At 52.5% G+C, this 18,353-nt stretch overlaps 7 protein-coding genes across 7 annotated transcripts; 4 read left to right on the top strand and 3 right to left on the bottom strand.

The window, feature by feature from the left end:
• Nucleotides 1-160: 160 nt before the first annotated feature.
• Nucleotides 161-2,425, top strand: LMH87_010728 (uncharacterized protein; the record flags this gene model as incomplete). Its single annotated transcript, XM_056199752.1, has 1 exon — nt 161-2,425. One exon carries the CDS (start codon nt 161-163, stop codon nt 2,423-2,425), a length of 2,265 nt encoding a protein of 754 aa, XP_056051670.1.
• A 438-nt stretch (nt 2,426-2,863) lies between these two features.
• LMH87_010727 (uncharacterized protein) lies at nt 2,864-5,545 on the bottom strand (the record flags this gene model as incomplete). Its single annotated transcript, XM_056199751.1, has 8 exons — nt 2,864-3,402; nt 3,456-3,636; nt 3,687-3,862; nt 3,921-4,200; nt 4,251-4,792; nt 4,852-5,168; nt 5,240-5,365; nt 5,493-5,545. 8 exons carry the CDS (start codon nt 5,543-5,545, stop codon nt 2,864-2,866), a joined length of 2,214 nt encoding a protein of 737 aa, XP_056051669.1.
• An 842-nt stretch (nt 5,546-6,387) lies between these two features.
• LMH87_010726 (uncharacterized protein) lies at nt 6,388-7,879 on the top strand (the record flags this gene model as incomplete). Its single annotated transcript, XM_056199750.1, has 3 exons — nt 6,388-6,705; nt 6,762-7,062; nt 7,119-7,879. 3 exons carry the CDS (start codon nt 6,388-6,390, stop codon nt 7,877-7,879), a joined length of 1,380 nt encoding a protein of 459 aa, XP_056051668.1.
• A 1,280-nt stretch (nt 7,880-9,159) lies between these two features.
• On the top strand, nt 9,160-10,701 carry LMH87_010725 (uncharacterized protein; the record flags this gene model as incomplete). The annotated part of the gene is made up of 2 exons (XM_056199749.1): nt 9,160-10,529; nt 10,581-10,701. 2 exons carry the CDS (start codon nt 9,160-9,162, stop codon nt 10,699-10,701), a joined length of 1,491 nt encoding a protein of 496 aa, XP_056051667.1.
• Nucleotides 10,702-11,167: 466 nt separating this feature from the next.
• LMH87_010724 (uncharacterized protein) lies at nt 11,168-12,309 on the bottom strand (the record flags this gene model as incomplete). The annotated part of the gene is made up of 2 exons (XM_056199748.1): nt 11,168-11,563; nt 11,635-12,309. The coding sequence occupies 2 exons, from the start codon at nt 12,307-12,309 to the stop codon at nt 11,168-11,170; spliced, it is 1,071 nt and encodes a 356-aa protein (XP_056051666.1).
• A 1,730-nt stretch (nt 12,310-14,039) lies between these two features.
• On the top strand, nt 14,040-15,040 carry LMH87_010723 (uncharacterized protein; the record flags this gene model as incomplete). The annotated part of the gene is made up of 4 exons (XM_056199747.1): nt 14,040-14,265; nt 14,338-14,440; nt 14,503-14,959; nt 15,020-15,040. The coding sequence occupies 4 exons, from the start codon at nt 14,040-14,042 to the stop codon at nt 15,038-15,040; spliced, it is 807 nt and encodes a 268-aa protein (XP_056051665.1).
• A 418-nt stretch (nt 15,041-15,458) lies between these two features.
• On the bottom strand, nt 15,459-17,900 carry LMH87_010722 (uncharacterized protein; the record flags this gene model as incomplete). Its single annotated transcript, XM_056199746.1, has 2 exons — nt 15,459-17,747; nt 17,799-17,900. 2 exons carry the CDS (start codon nt 17,898-17,900, stop codon nt 15,459-15,461), a joined length of 2,391 nt encoding a protein of 796 aa, XP_056051664.1.
• Between the last annotated feature and the right edge of the window lie 453 nt (nt 17,901-18,353).

Raw genomic sequence — 18,353 nt, 5'->3', positions numbered from 1 at the left:
CCCCGGCTCGTGAAAGTACTCTAAAGCTTATTTAAAGCTTACGGCGCGCCGCCCGCCCAACGCTTCTGACGACTCTTTGTAGGCGACTCCCATCTTCCCGTGCACTCTCTCTGTCTCTCTCTTTTATCCTCTTTGCTTCCGTGCGCGCCTGCCACCGACAATGGCCGCCGAGAAGGACACGGCCACCACGTCTGGCATCGAGGCCATCGACACCACTAGCCAGACGCTGGAGAAGCGCAATGACAGCATCATCAACATCAAAGAGTCGGAAAGCGAGGACAATGACAACATCACCGACCTTTTCGTCAGCTTCCCGCCCATCAAGGGTGGCCATCACGAGAAGAACCCGCTCACCATCCGTGCCGTCATCGTTGGCGTGATCTTGGGCTCGCTCGTCAACGCCTCCAACGTCTACCTCGGTCTCAAGACGGGCTTCACCTTCAGTGCGAACCTCTTTGGTGCCATCTTTGGTTACGGTATCATCACCGTTCTTTGCAAGTTCTTGCCCAACACCCCCATTCTGGGCATGCCTTTCGGGCCCCAGGAAAACTCCATCATCCAGGCCGCCGCCACTGGTGCTGGTGGTATTGCTGGCCCCTTCGTCGCCGGTTTCCCTGCCATGTACAGACTTGGTCTCTGGCAGCAGCCTGGCCAGTCGCAACAGGACCAGAGCCCGTCGCACGACTTTGGTAGCATCATTGCCATCACGGTCATCTGTGCTCTTTTTGGCCTGTTCGCCGCCATCCCTCTCCGCAAGTTCTTCATCATCAACGTTGCGCGCGAGCTCAACCTCATCTTCCCCACCCCCACGGCCGCCGCCCTTACCATCCGATCTATGCACTCTGTCGGTTCCGGAGCTGCCGATGCCATCAAGAAGATTAAGGCGCTCTTGGCTTCCTTCTTTGGTGGCATTATTATCCTCGTTTGTGGATCCTATGCCAACGGCATCACTCACGAATGGCACATCTTTACGTGGTTTTATGCCTGGGGCGGCTATTCCCACCCCTTGCTGATGACCATTGAGAGCTGGGGCTGGTATATCCTGCTTACTCCTGCTTTCTTTGGATCGGGTCTCCTCGTCGGCCGCAACGCCGCCCTCTCGTGGTGGCTCGGTACGTTTGTCGCATGGGCCATCATCGGGCCGGTCTTGGTCTCTTACGGAGAGTGCAGAACCAACGAACTCTTCGACGAGGACAGCAAGTGGCACCCTTACGTATCATTCGCCAGTATGTCTGGTCTTGGTAACGGCAAGCCCGTCTCTCCTCGCTTCTGGATGCTTTGGCCTGGCGTTGCCGTCCTGATTGTTTACAGTATGACGGAGTTTGTTATGCACATCCGCGTTGTCTGGGAGGGTGTCATCTACGCGTGGCGCGGTGGTTGTGAGGCGGTACACAGGCGAATGGAGAAGAGCGGCAAGCACAATGCTTACATCGCGGGCCAGGCGGCCAAGGCAAGCGACCCAAGCAACCTCGTGGAGGACTTTGCTACAAAAGAGCAGCAAGTCCCTGATTGGGTCTGGATGACAGGTGTTCTGGTTATGACCGTCATGGCCATGCTCATTTGCCACTTCAAATTCGGCATGAACCCAGGCCTTGCTCTGCTTTCCCTCATCTTGGCCCTCATTTTTGCCTTTCTTTCCATCCACGGTGGTGCTGTCACTGATAATACCCCTTTGACTGCATCCGCCAAGGCTTCTCAGCTCGTGTTTGGTGGAATTACCCACGGATGGGAGAAGACGCACGCTCAGCGCATCAATCTGATTGCTGGCAACATTGCTTCGGGCTGTGCAAATGTGTCTACAGATCTGACCAGTGACTTCCGCGTTGGCTTTCTTCTCAGGACCCCGCCAAACAAACAGTTTTACGCGCAGTGCGTTGGTACTATCGTGGCCATCTTCTTGGCACCTGGCATGTTCGTCCTGTTCATGGCTGCCTACCCATGTGTCTGGCAGGCTGACTTGAGCGAGCTGGAGCAAGCGCAATGTGCTTTCCACGCACCATCGGCTGGCGCCTGGCAGGCTGTCGCGGAAGCCATGACCCTGCCCTCAATTCCTATTCCCCACAGCTGTGTCGTCTTTACTATCGTCATCGCCGTCCTCGTCGGACTCCAAGTCGTTGTCAAGAACCTCTTCCTTGTCGGTCCTCGCGAGAAGTACCGCGCCTTCCTCCCTAACTGGATGAGTATTGGTGTCGCTTGGGTTCTTGGCCCCGACACCGGCTACGCCAACATGGTTGCCTTTGGCGCAATTACTGCTTGGTGGTGGAGGAAGTACTTTCCCCGCAGTTTCGAGGTCTACTGCTATGCTGTTGCTGCCGGCCTTATCGCTGGTGAGGGTCTCGGCGGTGTCATCAATGCCGCCCTCACATTGGGTGGCGTTGACGGTACGACCATCGGTACTAAGATTGGTATTCCCGGCGAGTTCTAGATATATCAATAAACTTTTCTTTACATTGCATCAGTAAAACTGTGCTGTGCCGTTGAGACGTAAAAAATGCCTAGTTCAAAATACGAGCGTGCGCTACCAAGGCGACGAAGGTACACATCGCACAAGAGGAGGGATACTTTACCTTTACATAGGAAGCTAAAGACAAAGAACTAAGGGGAAGCAAATAACAACAAATTCATAAGCGTAGGAAACGGAGTGATTGAAATAGGTGTACAGTGCATTCTTGACGGCTGCCGTCGCTATGGTAGCCGCGGTTGTCGCCTAGGCAAAAACCTTGCATCGCATGCCAGCATGTTGGGTGAGCGTGCATTGCCTGCGTTCTGACGCGCGAGGCTATACAAGTATTACTTGGAAATTGACCCAAGACCGCTAAACCAACTGTTCTGGGATTTTGATGCGTTGTACAATCGGGTTCATTTAAAAAGGTGTGGGAAAGAGAGCGTCCTGGCTGCCCATCTGTTCTACCAAATTGAAAAACTCATACGACGAAATGCCTATGTTATCAAGAAACTCGTTATTGAGAGGTTCCATTTGAAGAGACATAGGGGAGCGCATGTCGCTAAAGACGGGCAGCAGAGTATTGGCTCCCTGTAAAGCCGTAGAGGCTGCGAGAACCCTATCTTGCTGTGAGGCATGAGTTGACTGCACGGATCGTGGCGCATGTGGTTGCTGTCTCGGTCCAAACTCTGCTAGCTCCGGAGTGGCAAGGGTGAGAGTCTGCAAGCCGCTATTTTCCGCCCGTGTAGACAGCTCGGCGAGAAGTGCCTGCAGGATGTAAAACTCCCTTTTGCGGATGGCGGCGATTTTGTTTCCTTTTTCCGTCATTTCATTGAGGATATCTTGGGCAGTACGGCTGTACAGGGTGCTGTCCTCTGTCGCAGGAAAAAGCGCGTTGGCCATGGCGAGATAGATTGCTGCGCCGTATGTGAACTCGAGGTCGAATGGAAGAAAATGTTCTGCATCTGTTCAGAGTCTGGACAGACATGATAGGCGAATTGGAATTACTTACCGAGCAGACCGTCTTCCGCCGATAAGATTTGTGCAGTTTTGACGGCAGACTTGATGCCTGTCGAGATGAGGGGTTTCGTGAGATTTAGAAAGCTTCGCCAATCTTCTTTGCCGTCGTTCAACTTCTCCAGGCGTTCTTTCAAGACAGAAAGTAGAACAGGCCGTGTGGCGATAATCACGCACTTCCGGACCAGTTAGTTCAGCTCGGACTCACAACTCTGGGGGCGCAAACCTGGTGATATAATAGTGTAATATGACGTGTCTCTCGAGACATTGCCTCTACAGAGCTAGAAACTTCCAATTGGACAATCTGTTCAATCTCTTGGGCGTGCGCTACCATAGAAGCTAGAATTGACCTGGTCGCATCAAGGAAGACGCCGAGCTGCGTCTTCTCACTCCGATATATAGCTGGACAGGGAGTTGGCCATTTGATGAATTAACGCTTGACATTACTGTGAAGGCTTACTTGTTATAATGTGGGATAGCAGTTGCGATAGGCTTACTTGAAGTCGGAGCGTGGACGCATGTTGCACTAGCCCATTTGTTTCGGCCTCTTCAAACTGGGTGGTAATGTCGCTGTCTGGTGTTGTCATCGGTACACCAAGGGATGACGAAAAGTGTCTATCGATAATGTACAGCATCCACCAAAGATTGCGACACCGAGACACGGTCTCAATACCGAGCTCATCCTCGGGTAGCTGTGTATGTAAGCCTTCCATTTGAGCAATGCGGACTGCTTGCGCAACCTAGTACATTGTTAGCCTCTGACTCAGGCTGCATGGCGAAAATAGCATACGTAGACGTGGGCTGACTCCCTTTGATCAATGGCGTAAAGATAGAGACCAATCAGAGCCATAACTTCTATAGCCAACAGGCTATCTTTCCAGACACATGTTATTTCGGGCATGACAGACATTGCGCGAATGAAATAGCGAGCACCAGGCGGTTCATCCAACAGCTGCGGTCCAGACAAGAAGGCTTTCCCGAAAGCCATGACGAGAAGAAACTGAGCAAACCAGAGGCGATGCTCCGACGCCATTTTGGCAGCGCCGCTGGCATAAAACTCGCGCGTGTTTTCGACAAAGGCTTTTTCGTCGAAGAAACGATAGTTTTGGCCGAAATGAAATCGCACGGTGTTGAACAGATATAGTGCGTGATCCAGGGAGGGCAGGCCGGTGATGTCAGGGATAATATCGGGCGGAAGACTGTTCCACTGCAGTGGGTAGATTTCGTCGAAATGCTTGGTGGGAGTCCCGGGGGGCTCCAGGTCCAGCTTGTCAGTCAGCAGGATTGTGAGGCGAGTGGTGAAGGACCACGTCGAGGCGGGGGCTAGCCAGACTGTGTTGATGTTCGTTCAGAGCGAGAACTACAAGGCAGATGGACTCAACATCACTCACTCCAGTTGCGCTTATTCTTGTACTTGTATCTTAGCGTTGTCGTTGGATACTGGAAAGGGCTCGTCCAAATGCTATATGCTTCATCTGCATTGATCGGCGCGAGAAGGTCCAGAGCGGGCTGTTTGTGTAGACTGGAACTTGCTGTGGGTTCATTTTGCAAGGTGGTATCGTCTGATGTCGGATACTGTATTGAGCCGGATGGTGAGGAAGTGCATTGCGGGAGGAGCTGCGCTTCCTTTGCCGGCAGACCTTGTTGGCACTGCGCTGAGCTTTGGCTCCGTGCATGATTGGCCTGCCTTTGCAGGTCTCGCAGATATCTGTTCCAAGTCAGCGACATAAATGTTGAACCATGTTGCAGTATCTCTCGCAATCGACAGGATAAACATACCTCTGGGAAACTGTGACCTTGTTGCCACCGCTGTCCTCAAACCGACATTTGACATAGCGGCGTTCACAGTTTGCGCACGGCTCCTCGCCAGAGCACTTAATTTTACTTTGGCGGCAAGGAATACACCTAGAAATGCAGTGTTATGATCAGCATCTATTCCTCCAGGATTATCGACATATGCTTGGGTATCAAGTCCACGTCTCTGAAGCTTCGGAATCGGAATCAAGGTTCGGATCGGGCGGTTTAGACTCACGCGTTAGCGGTGCGACGTGTTTTGCGAGCAAAAAACTGCCCTTGTGGGCTCATTTCATCGGCGGGATGTTCCGTTCGAGCCACGCTCTGACCCCTAACCATGCAAGCCGTTCCTTTCAAATGAGCCGTCAAGCTGGCAAGAGACCATTCTTACGCCAGAAAACAGAAGTGGGAGGTCGTCCAAGTCGCTAGCTGTCTGTAGCTATAGTTGGCGAGTTGGACGGCATTCGGACGGCCCCGAGCCGCCCTACCCCGCATTGGCCGGTACACATCAACAAAAGTTCAGCTCAGTGTGGACAAGTCCACTAGTCAATTCACATGTAGACGGGCGGGAAGATGTGGTACCAACTTATAGCGCGCTAGACTCTTCCATGTTGTCCGTGTTTCGGCGCTGCCATGGGGGCTGCAACCTGCTCACAGCGGCACTTACACCAAGCTGCAGCTGACTCCCTTAGTGCTGGCTGTGGACAGGACAGGCCAATATATTCAATGTTGCCAAGGGCCCTCTATTCAATCAATAGGGTTGTTGAACGTACAAATTCTCGTTTCCGAGACCGTTGCGTCGCGTGCTCCCGAGTTGGGGTCGTCGGGTTTTCCGATCCCTGCATTCCCATCCAGGCGCGGCGGTGTTGTGGATTGGTATGCCGCAATAGGGTACATCTACTTTTAGTTTCAGTCTTCTTATTATTTGACTGGCGTCTATGCCATACTCTGGCATTGCTCCGTTGTGATCTCCGCCATAAATTATCTCGAATGTACAGGCAGTCGGACTTTTACACCAAAATAGCCACACTCATCTTTCGAGACTCATTACTCAGTTTGCATGAGTCTCTACCCTTCTAGCGGCAAATACGGGCGACTTTCTTTTCCCATCACCCTGGTTAACTGTCGACAAAATGTTCGACGTTATCGTTATCGGCGCCGGGCTCAGTGGTCTGCAGGCCGCGTACTCTGCCCAAAAGGAGGGACTGTCGGTAGTCGTTGTTGAAGCTAGGGACCGCGTGGGAGGCAAAGTCTGGAGCGTTCCTCTTGTATCCAATCGTGGCCGGGCTGATCTCGGTGCCGCGTGGATTAACGATACCCTGCAGCCAAAGGTCTGGGCTTATTGCAGGCAGTTTGGCCTCGATGTTATCAAGCAGCGATTAGAAGGAAACGCCATTATGCAAAATGAGGATGGCAGTCGCATCGTCTTCCCTTTTGGCATAACTCCCGATGTACGTGATCTCAACTACGTCTGACTGTTTGCGGCCGTACTAAAAAGAACCTTCAGTTCTCGGACGAGCAGAAAACCAACCTAGAAACAATTCGCGATCATATACAAGCTGTGTCTCTCCGCAAAGAACAGCCTTTGGTCATAGACGATGGCATCAGCCTCGATGCGTATGTAGCCAAGCTTGGAGCCAATGACAAGACGCGTAAAATGGTGAACCTTTGGGCTCGTGTGATGCACGGCGTCGAGTCAACTGAGGAGTCCGCCGCATGGTTCATCGACTACTGCCGCACCAACCACGGCCTTTTGGCGATTCGCGCGGACAATCAAACCGGCGGGCAGTACTTGCGCCTCACTGGCGGTATGGACAGTCCCTGGAACCGTCATCAGTACCCGCCCAGCTGACGCAATAAACAGGCGCGCAACAAATTGCCGACGGCCTTGCCAGTCTGGTAGGCCACGAGAATATACAGCTTTCGTCCCCGATTCTGTCCATTACGGACGCTAAATCGTGCGTTACAGTCACAACCACGGCAGGCAAGTCTATTTCTGGGAAGAAGTGTATTGTCTCAATTCCAAGTACACTGTACCGAGATCTCAAGTTCTCGCCCGCTCTCCCCCCCGCTGTGGAAAGAGTCGCCGATGGCACCAAGCTAGGCCACTACAACAAAGCCATTGTCTGCTACGATACGCCATGGTGGCGGAAACTGGGCTACAATGGCTTTGCCATGAGCTTCACAGGGCCGGTCATAGTCGCTCGTGATACCAGCGTCGATGAGAGCCGCATGTATTCGCTGACATGTTTTGTCAATGGTGCGGAAGGCGAGAAATGGGCCAAACTATATCCCCATCAGCGTCGTGCGGTGGTTCTCGAACAGCTCGCAACGCTGTATGATGTATCCGAGGATGCAGAGGTATATCGCCCGATTGAGTTCTTTGACCAAATTTGGAAACATGAGCTCTACAGTAAAGGTGCACTAGCACCAATCACGGCTATTGGCCAATACACAGAGTATAAAACGATATGTGGAAGACCCGTGGGAAACTTGCATTTTGTTGGTACCGAATTTTCTGGGCATTGGAAAGGCTATATGGAGGGCGCCTTGGTTTCGGGGGAACTTGGGGCTACTGAGGTCGCCCAGAGCCTCAATCGCCAACCTGTGCGGGCGGCGTTCTAAGCTAAACTTGAACGAACGGTGTCTACGAGGATGATTCGCTTGCATAGTCTAGTCCCAAGGCTTTGATTTACCTCGCAATTAATTTTGAATGGAAACTGAAAGCTTTTTAAGACACGAGAATGAAAAATAAAGCAGAATAAAAAGCTCAAACGATATTGTCAAGTTGCCCGTCCCAGTAGCCCTGCCTTTCTAGCAGGGTCCAGACGCTGGAGTTGGCTACACCACCTTCGGCTTCGGAACCCGATCCCTGCCTCTCTAGTCAGTTGATGTAAGTGGCCATGAACGTTGAGCACAATGTCCCGCCGATAATTTGTTGTTCACGGGGTACTTTATTCCACAACACAAAATAATTCACTTGCGCCATGGCAGCCAGTTCTATAAACCGCGACCGTATTGAACAATCTATTCAAGACTATGAACAGCTTTTTGGCAAGCAGCACGTCCTCACACTACACTTGCGCCTGCAGCTTGCAAGCGTCTACATGCTTGAGGCTCGAGACAAAGATGCGGAAACGCAACTCACTGTTGTACTTGGGGGTTTCAAAGAGACACGCGGCGAGAACGACAAGTTGACTTTAGAGGCCATGTATCATTTGGGGGTTTTTTATTTGGAGAATCGAAAGTCGCAGCGAGCCGAGATGGTCCTTAAAAGCTGCGTGGAGGGAAGGTTGCGAGCCTTGGGAGCCGAGCACCCAGCCACGGAAGCTGCAGCTTGTAAGCTGAGAGTGGCGATTTCTTGTAATGACAAATCTGCTCGGAATTAAAATAAACGGATGGAAAACATTTGACCAACTAATTATTGGTTTAAAAAGATTCTTCGTCTTTCGTGGCTTCCATCACAATTCATTTCTAAAGTTCTAAAGCCGGGTCATGCGACAGGAGGACCCGACGGAGACGTTCAGGCCGGTGCCGTGGAATCACCTGGCGGCTGACCGCATCTCCGGTCAAGCCAAGACTACATGTCCTAAGTCTGATAACACACTGCTGGTCTCAACATATTTACTTGCTCGGACTCGCAGCTTCGGCTTCGATTCCGATCCGACCGACGACCTGGAGCCTGAAAGCCCTTTGCCACCGGCTTTTCCTTTCCGGAGACGTGGGCAGGCTGTTTTTGGCAGGCTGTTTTTTCTTCTTCATTTTTCCAAGATTGACGTTTCAAAAGTACTATTATACGAGAAGTCGAAAATAGAACTCTTCTTCAGTGTGTGGAAAGCGGCCGTTTAGTTTCTCGAGCCGGCCACGAACACCCACATTCTACATCGTGCAGTTGCCTTTGGAAAATGTCCAACTTTGCATCTACTCTCGAGTATCCCTCTCTGTTTATCCAATGCAACTATATCGACGGCAAATGGACATCCTCCGGATCTGGCACTACGTTTGACGTGGTCAATCCAGCTGACAACGAAGTTATCGGCTCTGCTCCGGAATCAACTGAGGAAGACCTGCATGTTGCAATTCAGGCTGCATCCCGCGCTTTTCCACTATGGAGGGCGCTTTCTGGGCGTCAACGCGGCCGCATACTGAGCAAGGTCTTTCAGCTTTTGCTGGAGAACAAGCAAGATCTTGGTAAGATTATCCTCGCAGAAAATGGCAAAGCTACAGGTGATGCGGAGGGTGAGGTTGTCTTTGCCGCAAGCTTCTTCGAGTGGTTCGCAGAGGAGGCGGCTAGGGCATATGGCTCGGTTGTGCCACACTCCAATGCCACTTTCCGCACGCAAGTCGTGAAAGAGCCTGTCGGAGTCTGCGGCCTCATCACGCCTTGGAATTTTCCTCTGGCTATGGGCGCCCGCAAGATTGCTGCGGCTATGGCAGCCGGGTGCACTGTTGTTCTCAAGTCTGACGGCCTCACTCCATTTTCTTCTACAGCTCTAGCATTGTTGTGTGAGCGAGCTGGTGTCCCAAAGGGTGTCATTAATGTCGTCAACTCCCTCAAAACCACACCGCAGCTTGGGCTCGCCATGTGTGAATCTCCCATCATCAAGAAAATATCTTTTACCGGATCTACCCGTGTTGGCAAACTTCTCATGAAGCAGTCTAGCGAGACATTGAAGAAGTTGAGTCTCGAGCTTGGTGGCAATGCTCCATTCATCGTCTTTGATGATGCGGATGTTGAAGTTGCGGTCGCGAGTGCTCTAGTCAGCAAGTTTAAAGTGACCGGGCAGACGTGTGTCTGCGCAAACCGGATTTACGTCCAAGATGCTATCTACGACAGTTTCTCAAAGCGTCTGGTCGAAGAGGTTTCCAAGTTCAAGGTCGGAGATGGCCGTGATCCCACAGTGACCCATGGGCCATTGACGACGGGCACCTACAGAGTCGAAGCTCAGATCAGAGACGCCGCTGCCAAGGGTGCTCGAATTCTTCTAGGCGGAAGGAAGTTGCTCAAGGTCGGGGAGAATTTTCATGAGCTTACGATTCTGGGTGACGTTCCCACCTCGGCAGTTATTACGACCGAAGAAACTTTTGGCCCTGTTGCCGCTCTCTTCCGCTTCACGGCCGAAGAGGAGGTAATAAACAAGGCAAACACGTCAGACGTTGGACTTGCATCATACGTCATGACCAGTGATTTGTCTCGATTTTATCGCATATCAGAGAGACTACAATTTGGTATGGTTGCATGCAACACCGGCATTATTTCTGACGCTGCCGCGCCGTGAGCATATTTATTTTGTCCCCGCATGAATACCCGCTAATGTATTGGCAGTTTTGGCGGTGTTAAGCACTCCGGACTCGGACGGGAGGGAAGCAAGTACGGACTTGATGATTACATGGTCTTGAAGACGGTCGTTGTTGGTGGTATCAACACCATTCACTCGCTGTTGTGAGGTAGAATAGATGGATAGCTCACTGGATGAGAGCCACATAATTGAACCTAGCTGGAAAAAGCTAAATTTATTTTTATGATTGTGATAAGCGGAAACTAAAAATTCAGTCGACTAATAGTGTCTAGCGCATTTCTCCAGTCTGTTTTTTTATCAGTGCAGCATTCTTTCTTACCCATTCGTGAGCTGAGGACCTCAAGTAAGCCCGCGCTTCGGCTTGCTTTGCCGAACCTGGCAGATAGTGGGCATTGCCGACCAAAGCGAAATCTGCAGAGTCAACGGAACTCGAAGCAGAGCCCGCGGCGCTGCAGCATTCTTGGCTTCACAAAAGCCACGGCCAATTACGCGGCACTAGAAATAAAGTAGGGTGCAGCCACTACTGACAGCGAATAGCCAATGTGCTGTCGCAAGAAACTAGTTATTTTTGCCAAAGAATCATCATATTTATGTTTTCCCTAAGTTGGCTACTTCAAGATAAATACGGCCCTCGACAGTTGTCGAGGTGAACCCAATCGGCATCGGGCTCGTAGACCTCTGCAAGACAGGTTTCAATGTACTCCAGTTGCTCACTGAGAAACGCTCGCATTGCCGTGATGTCAAATCTCTTGCATTCGACTTGGCGGCGCTTTTCCTGTTGAAGGGCGCGACGGAAACGCTCTTCAAGGTTACTCAGACGGTACTCGATGTACTGTGGATACAACTCATTTATGTTGCTGATGACCCGAGATCCAGTGAGGATGGACTCGTCGCGCACGAATGGACTCTTTGGCCGAAAGGCCGTTACCATGGAAATCCGTTCCCGGCCACCAAATGCCTTGAGTGCTTGGTGAAGAATGTACCGACCCTGCATAACGACACAAGTGCCCTAGAGCATGTTAGCAACTGCGCTACAGCCGAGATCTTGTGATGTGAACTTGCCATTGCAGGACCTCGCACGCGTCTCTCTTCTCCGTTTGGCAACTTGATAGCAGTCTCCCCTCCAACCATGCCGGTACAGTCTGCCGCCATAGTGACGCAGACAAAGGGGTAGCTATCATAGTGCCAAGCAACAGCAGAAGTCACATCGCCATGCGTGACCATTTCCGTCGAATTCTGATCATTTATGGAAATGTTGATGTTGGCCACCTCGTAGTCGACAGCGGGCACAAGCTCGATGCCCGCCGCCTCGGACACGATGGCGAGTATCTCCGGAGACCACCACGCTGAGTAGGTAAAGGGCGCCTTCGCATGGCCCATGCCCCGGATCATGTTGGCACAAAAGTCTGATTTGAAACGACAGTCGCGCAGAACCGGCTCGCTAAAGATTTCGCGGCGCATCTGCGCGATGGCATCGTTGGTGAAGAGAGGGAAAGGATCTGTTACGGCGACGGGAGAGATGCCGTGGCCATCGAGTCCAATATCCTTCATGAGATGCTGCGTCATCTCCGTTTTAGGAGCAACATGTTTCTGTGGGTTCCAGTCTTCAGTTTGGACGGCACGAGCTTCGTGGATGATTTCCTGCGGGATAGCTGTACTGGGACGCATAGGTGTCTTCTGCTTCGGTCCAAAAACCTCGGGGGCGCTGGCCGTGGTTGCTTGAAGACATGTTGTGGTGTTCAGAAGCGCAGGCATTTTGAGGGCAGGTTTCTGCGATATACTGAAATTAAGTCTAGTTGTATTGGTACTCAGAGACAATTGAACTATTCGTGATCAATGATGAGCCTTGCGATGCTAGACCCAACATTAGATGCATTGCACTTTATAAATACTGTGGCGTCTAACATGGTCCACGACCTTATGCCGTCGGACTCGAGGCCATTGCCTATCGGATCCCCTTCGGCTCGCTATTTTGAGATGGGTTCCTGCCCGAGAGTTCCTGCATTCATGGTCCTGAGTCAACTATGGTCACCTGCTGAGCGGTGAGAGTCGACTCTGGTCTAGACTTCACGGCCAGATCTGAGTAAACGTTATGGAGTAGAGTTTTCAGCAATTTTCAAGATATCCCGAGCCGATGGGGAATGCTCGGAGGCGATCCGAGGGTCAGCTGGTTTAGCTGATGTGCAGAAGCCGTGTTGGGCCGGTACGGGTTGGCATCCGATCCTGGCGCTCCAAGTTGGGCACACTTTCGCCGTGCGAGGAAAGCTGAGTCGCTCTCTAATTTCTAGAGGGGAGCGCGACGACATGCCGAATAGGCAAGAGTTGAGAGTAGTTGCAATGGCTCGGAAACCATTTGCATGGAACAGACCGGTCGACTCACAATGAGACTTACCCTACATTTACTGGTGACACTGCTTTCCAAAGCCGAGAATGAAAGAGACCAAATCAAAACGCAATCAATAATAGCCATAGTCATGGAATATCCATGAGGCAACATTGTCACTGCAACAGATATCGTGGTGTCAGGAATTACAGCAAAAGGATGTTTTGGAGGTTGTAAGTCATGCACAAATGAGCCACTACCACCAAGTCGTTGTATGTGGTTTGTGTTGTCGCAAGATATCGCGGTGTAGCTGAAGAACACTATTCTTGGCGTCAGAACAAAACAAAAAATGAACCGCGATGCATTGTGCATTGGCAAATTCCAGGAACATGATGAGGTGAGAGAGAATCTCTAAAGATCAAAGACTTCAACAGTGAGGATCGTTAGTGCAGGAAGGTCTCCTTTTTTAATGCGAGGCCAACAGACAGCAAGTGAAAATAAATAGTGGGTCGAGCGGTTGGGATGCATCTCAAGCTTGCATCCCATCGCGCCCGTTTGGACAAAACGACCTCGCGTATCTTTGACGCAAGGGCGGGCATGCAGAAATAGTTGATTCTCCATCACCAGCTTCCTGCTTCCTTTTTCACTCCGATCCCGCCCCTTATTGTCTCGACAGAAATTATCCCAACTAGTGCCCTTCGAGCCAGGGGATCCCGCGCGCAGCCCACCGGCGCCCCCATATGACCTCACTTGGTTAATTTAAAGCTGGGGCTAGCTAAATGAAGATTTGAACGACCAGGGGACCACCGCCCTTGTCGAAATCGCAAGGTGGCATCTGCGGAACACCTCTGTTCTTGCTGGCGGCTGCTCCTTTTGCCCCAAAACAAGCCCAATTCGACAATTACAATCCCTGAACTGAGTCGCGTGCGTTGGGCCGTGTCGGCGAGGCCACTGCTAGCTCTCTGATTTTCTACTCGAGCCCGCGACATCTACGACTTGATCTCGTTGCGCACAAGGCATACTGCCCTCCGGAGCCAACGCGATCGCGCCCCTCCTTCCCACCTCTCCCGACCGACAAGAAGCTGCGATCGCAGGGCCTACGAGATACTACAAACGAAAAAGAACACTACAAAGGAGAAAAACTTGGCAAACCAGCTTCAAAATGGACCCAACACTCCTCGTCCTCGCCTCCGCCGTCGTGCTGGTGCCCATCCTCTACATGTACACCGTCGGCGTCGTGCAGACGCGGTTCCCCACGCTGCAGAACAAGCGCATCTGCCTGCTCATCGCGCACCCGGACGACGAGGCCATGTTCTTTGCGCCCACCGTCCTGGCTCTGACGCGCCCGGAGACGGGCAACCACGTCAAGATTCTGTGCCTCAGCTCCGGTACGGCCAGCCCGCCCGCCATCCTGCCTCCAATGCGCGCGGCACCACTCTTGCTAACAAAAATAAACACAGGCAACGCAGAAGGTCTCGGTGAGACGAGAAAAAAGGAGCTCGTCAAGAGCGGCATGACCCTTGGTCTCCGCGACGAGGAAGACGTCTTTGTCGTCGATAACCCGTACGCGCCCTCCCCTCCCTCCCCTCGAACCCCTCCACAATCGCTAACCATGGACTTTCCAGCGCCGACTTTCCCGACTCCATGACCGCGACCTGGGACGAGTCCAAGATTGCCGGCCTCTTAATGTCGGCCTTTGCCCCCAACCTCGCCAAGCAAAAGCCCACCGAGCAGCCCGTCGCCAACATTGACGTGCTCATCACCTTTGACGCGCACGGCGTCTCCTCGCACCCCAACCACATCTCCCTCTACCACGGCGCGCGCCGCTTCCTCGCCTCGCTGCTGCGCGGCCGCGCCGGCTGGACCAGCCCCGTCGACCTCTACACGCTGCGCTCCGTGCACCTCGTCCGCAAGTTCACCTCGGTCCTCGACGTCATCCCCACGCTGGCCTCCTGGGCGACGACGGCCAAGGGCGCCGACGCGGCGCACCCCGCCGGCCTGGTGTTTCTGACGCCGCTAATGGGGGATGGTGCGCTGGCGACGGCGTGGAGCGCCATGACGGCCGCGCACAAGAGCCAGATGGTCTGGTTCCGCTACCTGTACATTACGTTTAGTCGCTACATGCTCATGAACGACTTGCAGCTCGAAAAGGTCAAGGCGTGATTTTTCCCGCCTTCTTTCTTACCGCGGTCCGGAAGGAGATAATGCGTGGATGGATGCATACTATATATATATATCATCTGCATAATAAGCAGCGTGCCGTGCAAGGCAGAGTCTGCTCAAATTTGTATAATACGAGAACAATGAGATCAAAGAAGCATTGGGCCGGATTGATATCGGCTTTACACTTAATACATTTAACAACAGCATTCGCGCGGGTGCAAATGCAGGTAGTTGACATGTATATGCGCCGGCGACAAAGAAACAGACACAGTTGCAGTTGTAAAATTCTAATGCAAAATGTATTCTAATATTTCAAACAATCGTATACTGACACCATGCCGATGCATACCTCGCTAAACATCATGGCCAACATGGCTTCTGGGTATATCAAAAGTAACATCCGGCGCCATCATCATCGTCAAGTTCGCTTCCTAAGCGTCCTCCCTTCCGTCGCGGCTGATGCTTGCTCGTCACCACCCACAGGCTGCTCCATCATGCGGCTCATGAGCTGGGCCTTGCGCTTCTGCGCGTCGGGATCACCATACTCCAGCTGGGTTGCCGGTGGCTGACGCTCCTCGCTGAAGCCATCTTCTGCCTCGACGCCAATCGCAGACGCCGACCGTAATGACTCTGGCGCGGGTCCGCTACCGCTGCTGGCATTAGATACGTTGCTGATTGCACGGCCGAGAATTTGGCGCTTGCGCGGCCGGTGGCTCGGCGCCGTTCCCGCGGCGGCCAAATCCATGTCCAGAGCCGGTTGGCCCTCGGGCTTTTGCAGCACGCTCATAAACTGGGATGTAAGCTGCTGCCTTTCTGCAGCTCGTAGAGCACGTCGATCATCATCTCGCTCCTTTTGGTTCCTGCCTTCGTCAGGGCTAGCGTCGCGGCGGACGGCTGGCGGCGCAGATGGCAATCTATCCGCCGGCTGCTTTTCGTTTTCGACATTCCCAGTCGGGTCAGACTTGTGTCGTGGGAGCTGTGCGGCAAGCGTCTTGGTTGGGGACGGCGACTTGTTCACCGACGCTGATGACAGTTCAGATAGCGGCGTGGCTTGGCGTCGAGTCGGTTCTGGGTGTGAAAGTGCCGTGGCAAAGTCGGCCGATGTTGTTGATTCCTCATGCCGCGCGCTTCTCATCTTAGTCCGTGGCCTCTCGGGAGTATCTCTGTCGAATGCCGTTGGGTCCATGCCCGCTCCTCCGGGTGGGCGCGATGCGCTGGGTTTTGTCGTTGGCTTGGGTTGTGCTGTTTCTTGTTCTTTCCCCGTTTTGGTGCCCTGCCCGGCTCTGTTGGCGTACCGTGCCCTCAGCGCCGGAAAGATAAAATCCTCAGGTGGGACTTTGAACCCAGTATTGATGCATTCCCATAACCACTCTGCTGATACAATCGGAACGCCCCATTCCACGGCATATCGCAATTTATCTTTGCGCATGGATTCAAGCGAGGGACATACCAGAAGACTGGTGTCTTTGCGGAAATTTTCTTCGAATGTCGCACCAAGTTGCTTTATGCTTCGAGCAACCTGGTTGAGCTCGAGTCCAGTAAACGCCGAGCTGCAGATAGTCAAGGAGCTGAACCCAGGAATAGGAAACGACGGAAATGGCCGCCCTAGAGCGTGATCGTCGGGGTGAAAGAATTGCTTATTTTGTAGGCAGCGTTCAATATAAAATTCGGTAACAATGTGCAGATTATTATGTTGCGATTGTGGATGTGCATCGGGCTGCGAGTTTTGGGGCACGATGAGGAAGCGCCAGCACGGTTCTGCTGTTAGTGAGACGGCAGCCTCCTCGAGAGACGCCACAATCGTGCCATCTAGAGACTTTATTGTCTGACGTAAGATGTCTGTCTGCTGAGAGCGGAAGCCGTGGATGAAGAATAGGCAGTTAGCGAAGATTCCATCTGGTTGTGCCAGAGCTGGCTTTTCCGGCACGGCAGACGGGGCCTCAGCGCGTCCCTCGCTGAATGAGTATTCCTTTGAATCGGAGCGTCCAAGAATGTTATCCCAAAGATTATTTCGCTGTGTGTTGAGTTTCATGCTAGCCGTCTTGCGCAGCTTTCGAACGCCGTCTTCGGGTACCGTCGAGCCGGATGATCTAGATCGCTTGCCAGAGGACTTCCTGCGCGGATCTTTCTTGACCCACGCATCGACGCCTTGTTCTTCCGCTGGGAGTAGCGGATCGAATTTGGCCTCGTCCAGAATCATGCCACGCTCAATGCTCTGGTCAAGCCAAGCCAGAGTTACGGTGCGAACGCCCCAGGCTCTCGCCGCGGTAAACTTTTTGCCTTCAGGTGCGCTGACAATCAGATGCGTGCACTTTCTAGTCAAATCGCCAGTGTATCGAGCCCCGTTGGTTGTGATGCGTTCTGCGATCTGGTCGCGTTGGTCGCCAAAGCCAGTAAGGCATACGAGTAAAGAGTCTTGCTCCGGGGTCGGGTTGTCTTCCGCTCGCGGCTCACGGCCGCATTTATCCAGAGGCCGCAACTTGTATTTCTCTTCCAGTTGCCGTAGATTGATTGCATGGTCAAACCTCCATAGCTCTGCAATTTCGTCCATCCATGCGGCGTCCATGGCCTTTATATCGGGTCGTTCTCGAGCGACATGACGGTACTTTGGCGTGTCATAGTCGCCGACAATGAGATGCGTGACATCAGGCGTGAGATCATATTTATGCACCCCTCCAAGCTCGCCAACCTTTTGGTCGATATCGGTCTAAACCCTGTCAGTCCATGTCATCGTCAATAAATACAGTCAAGGTCGTACCCGCTGCTCGGTGGGAATGCTGGTGCAGCAAACAACAATGTCACGCAGAGGCTGGGTCGGGTCTAAGGAGTAATCATCATCGGTAGAAATATTCGAAGACATGTTGTGCCGCTGACCAGGCTGTTTACTGGCACCGCCGGGAATCTTTGGGAGTCGACAAAGTTGCATGCGACACCGCGAGCTGGTGGACGCGTTTGGAGGACACACGGCCCCACACGGCGCCGCAGGCAGACAGACCGCCGCCCCACTGTAGGTATTGTTAGTCGGTGTTGAGTGTGCAGATTAGAATCAGATATTTACCGACCAAAATGACAGCTTGATTTTGGAATTTAGAGCTTGCCGATAACTTAGCCTAAAACTCTGCAGGGAGCTTCCGGAGGCCGGTACTGGCCCTGGGTTTCTGCCGCGGTCAGTGTCGCGGAAGCTGCAAGGGCTGTCTGGGAGAAGTTAGAAACGCATAAACGGGCTGAGCACTGCCATACGTGACATTTAATGGCCTTCGTATTACTATTATCTTTATTGGAAAATAATCGGCCTGATTGCTACAAGAGGAAC

Source organism: Akanthomyces muscarius, chromosome 4 (assembly GCF_028009165.1).
Source record: "Akanthomyces muscarius strain Ve6 chromosome 4, whole genome shotgun sequence".
Lineage (NCBI taxonomy): Eukaryota > Fungi > Ascomycota > Sordariomycetes > Hypocreales > Cordycipitaceae > Akanthomyces > Akanthomyces muscarius.
This window is presented reverse-complemented; position numbering and strand designations above follow the sequence as displayed.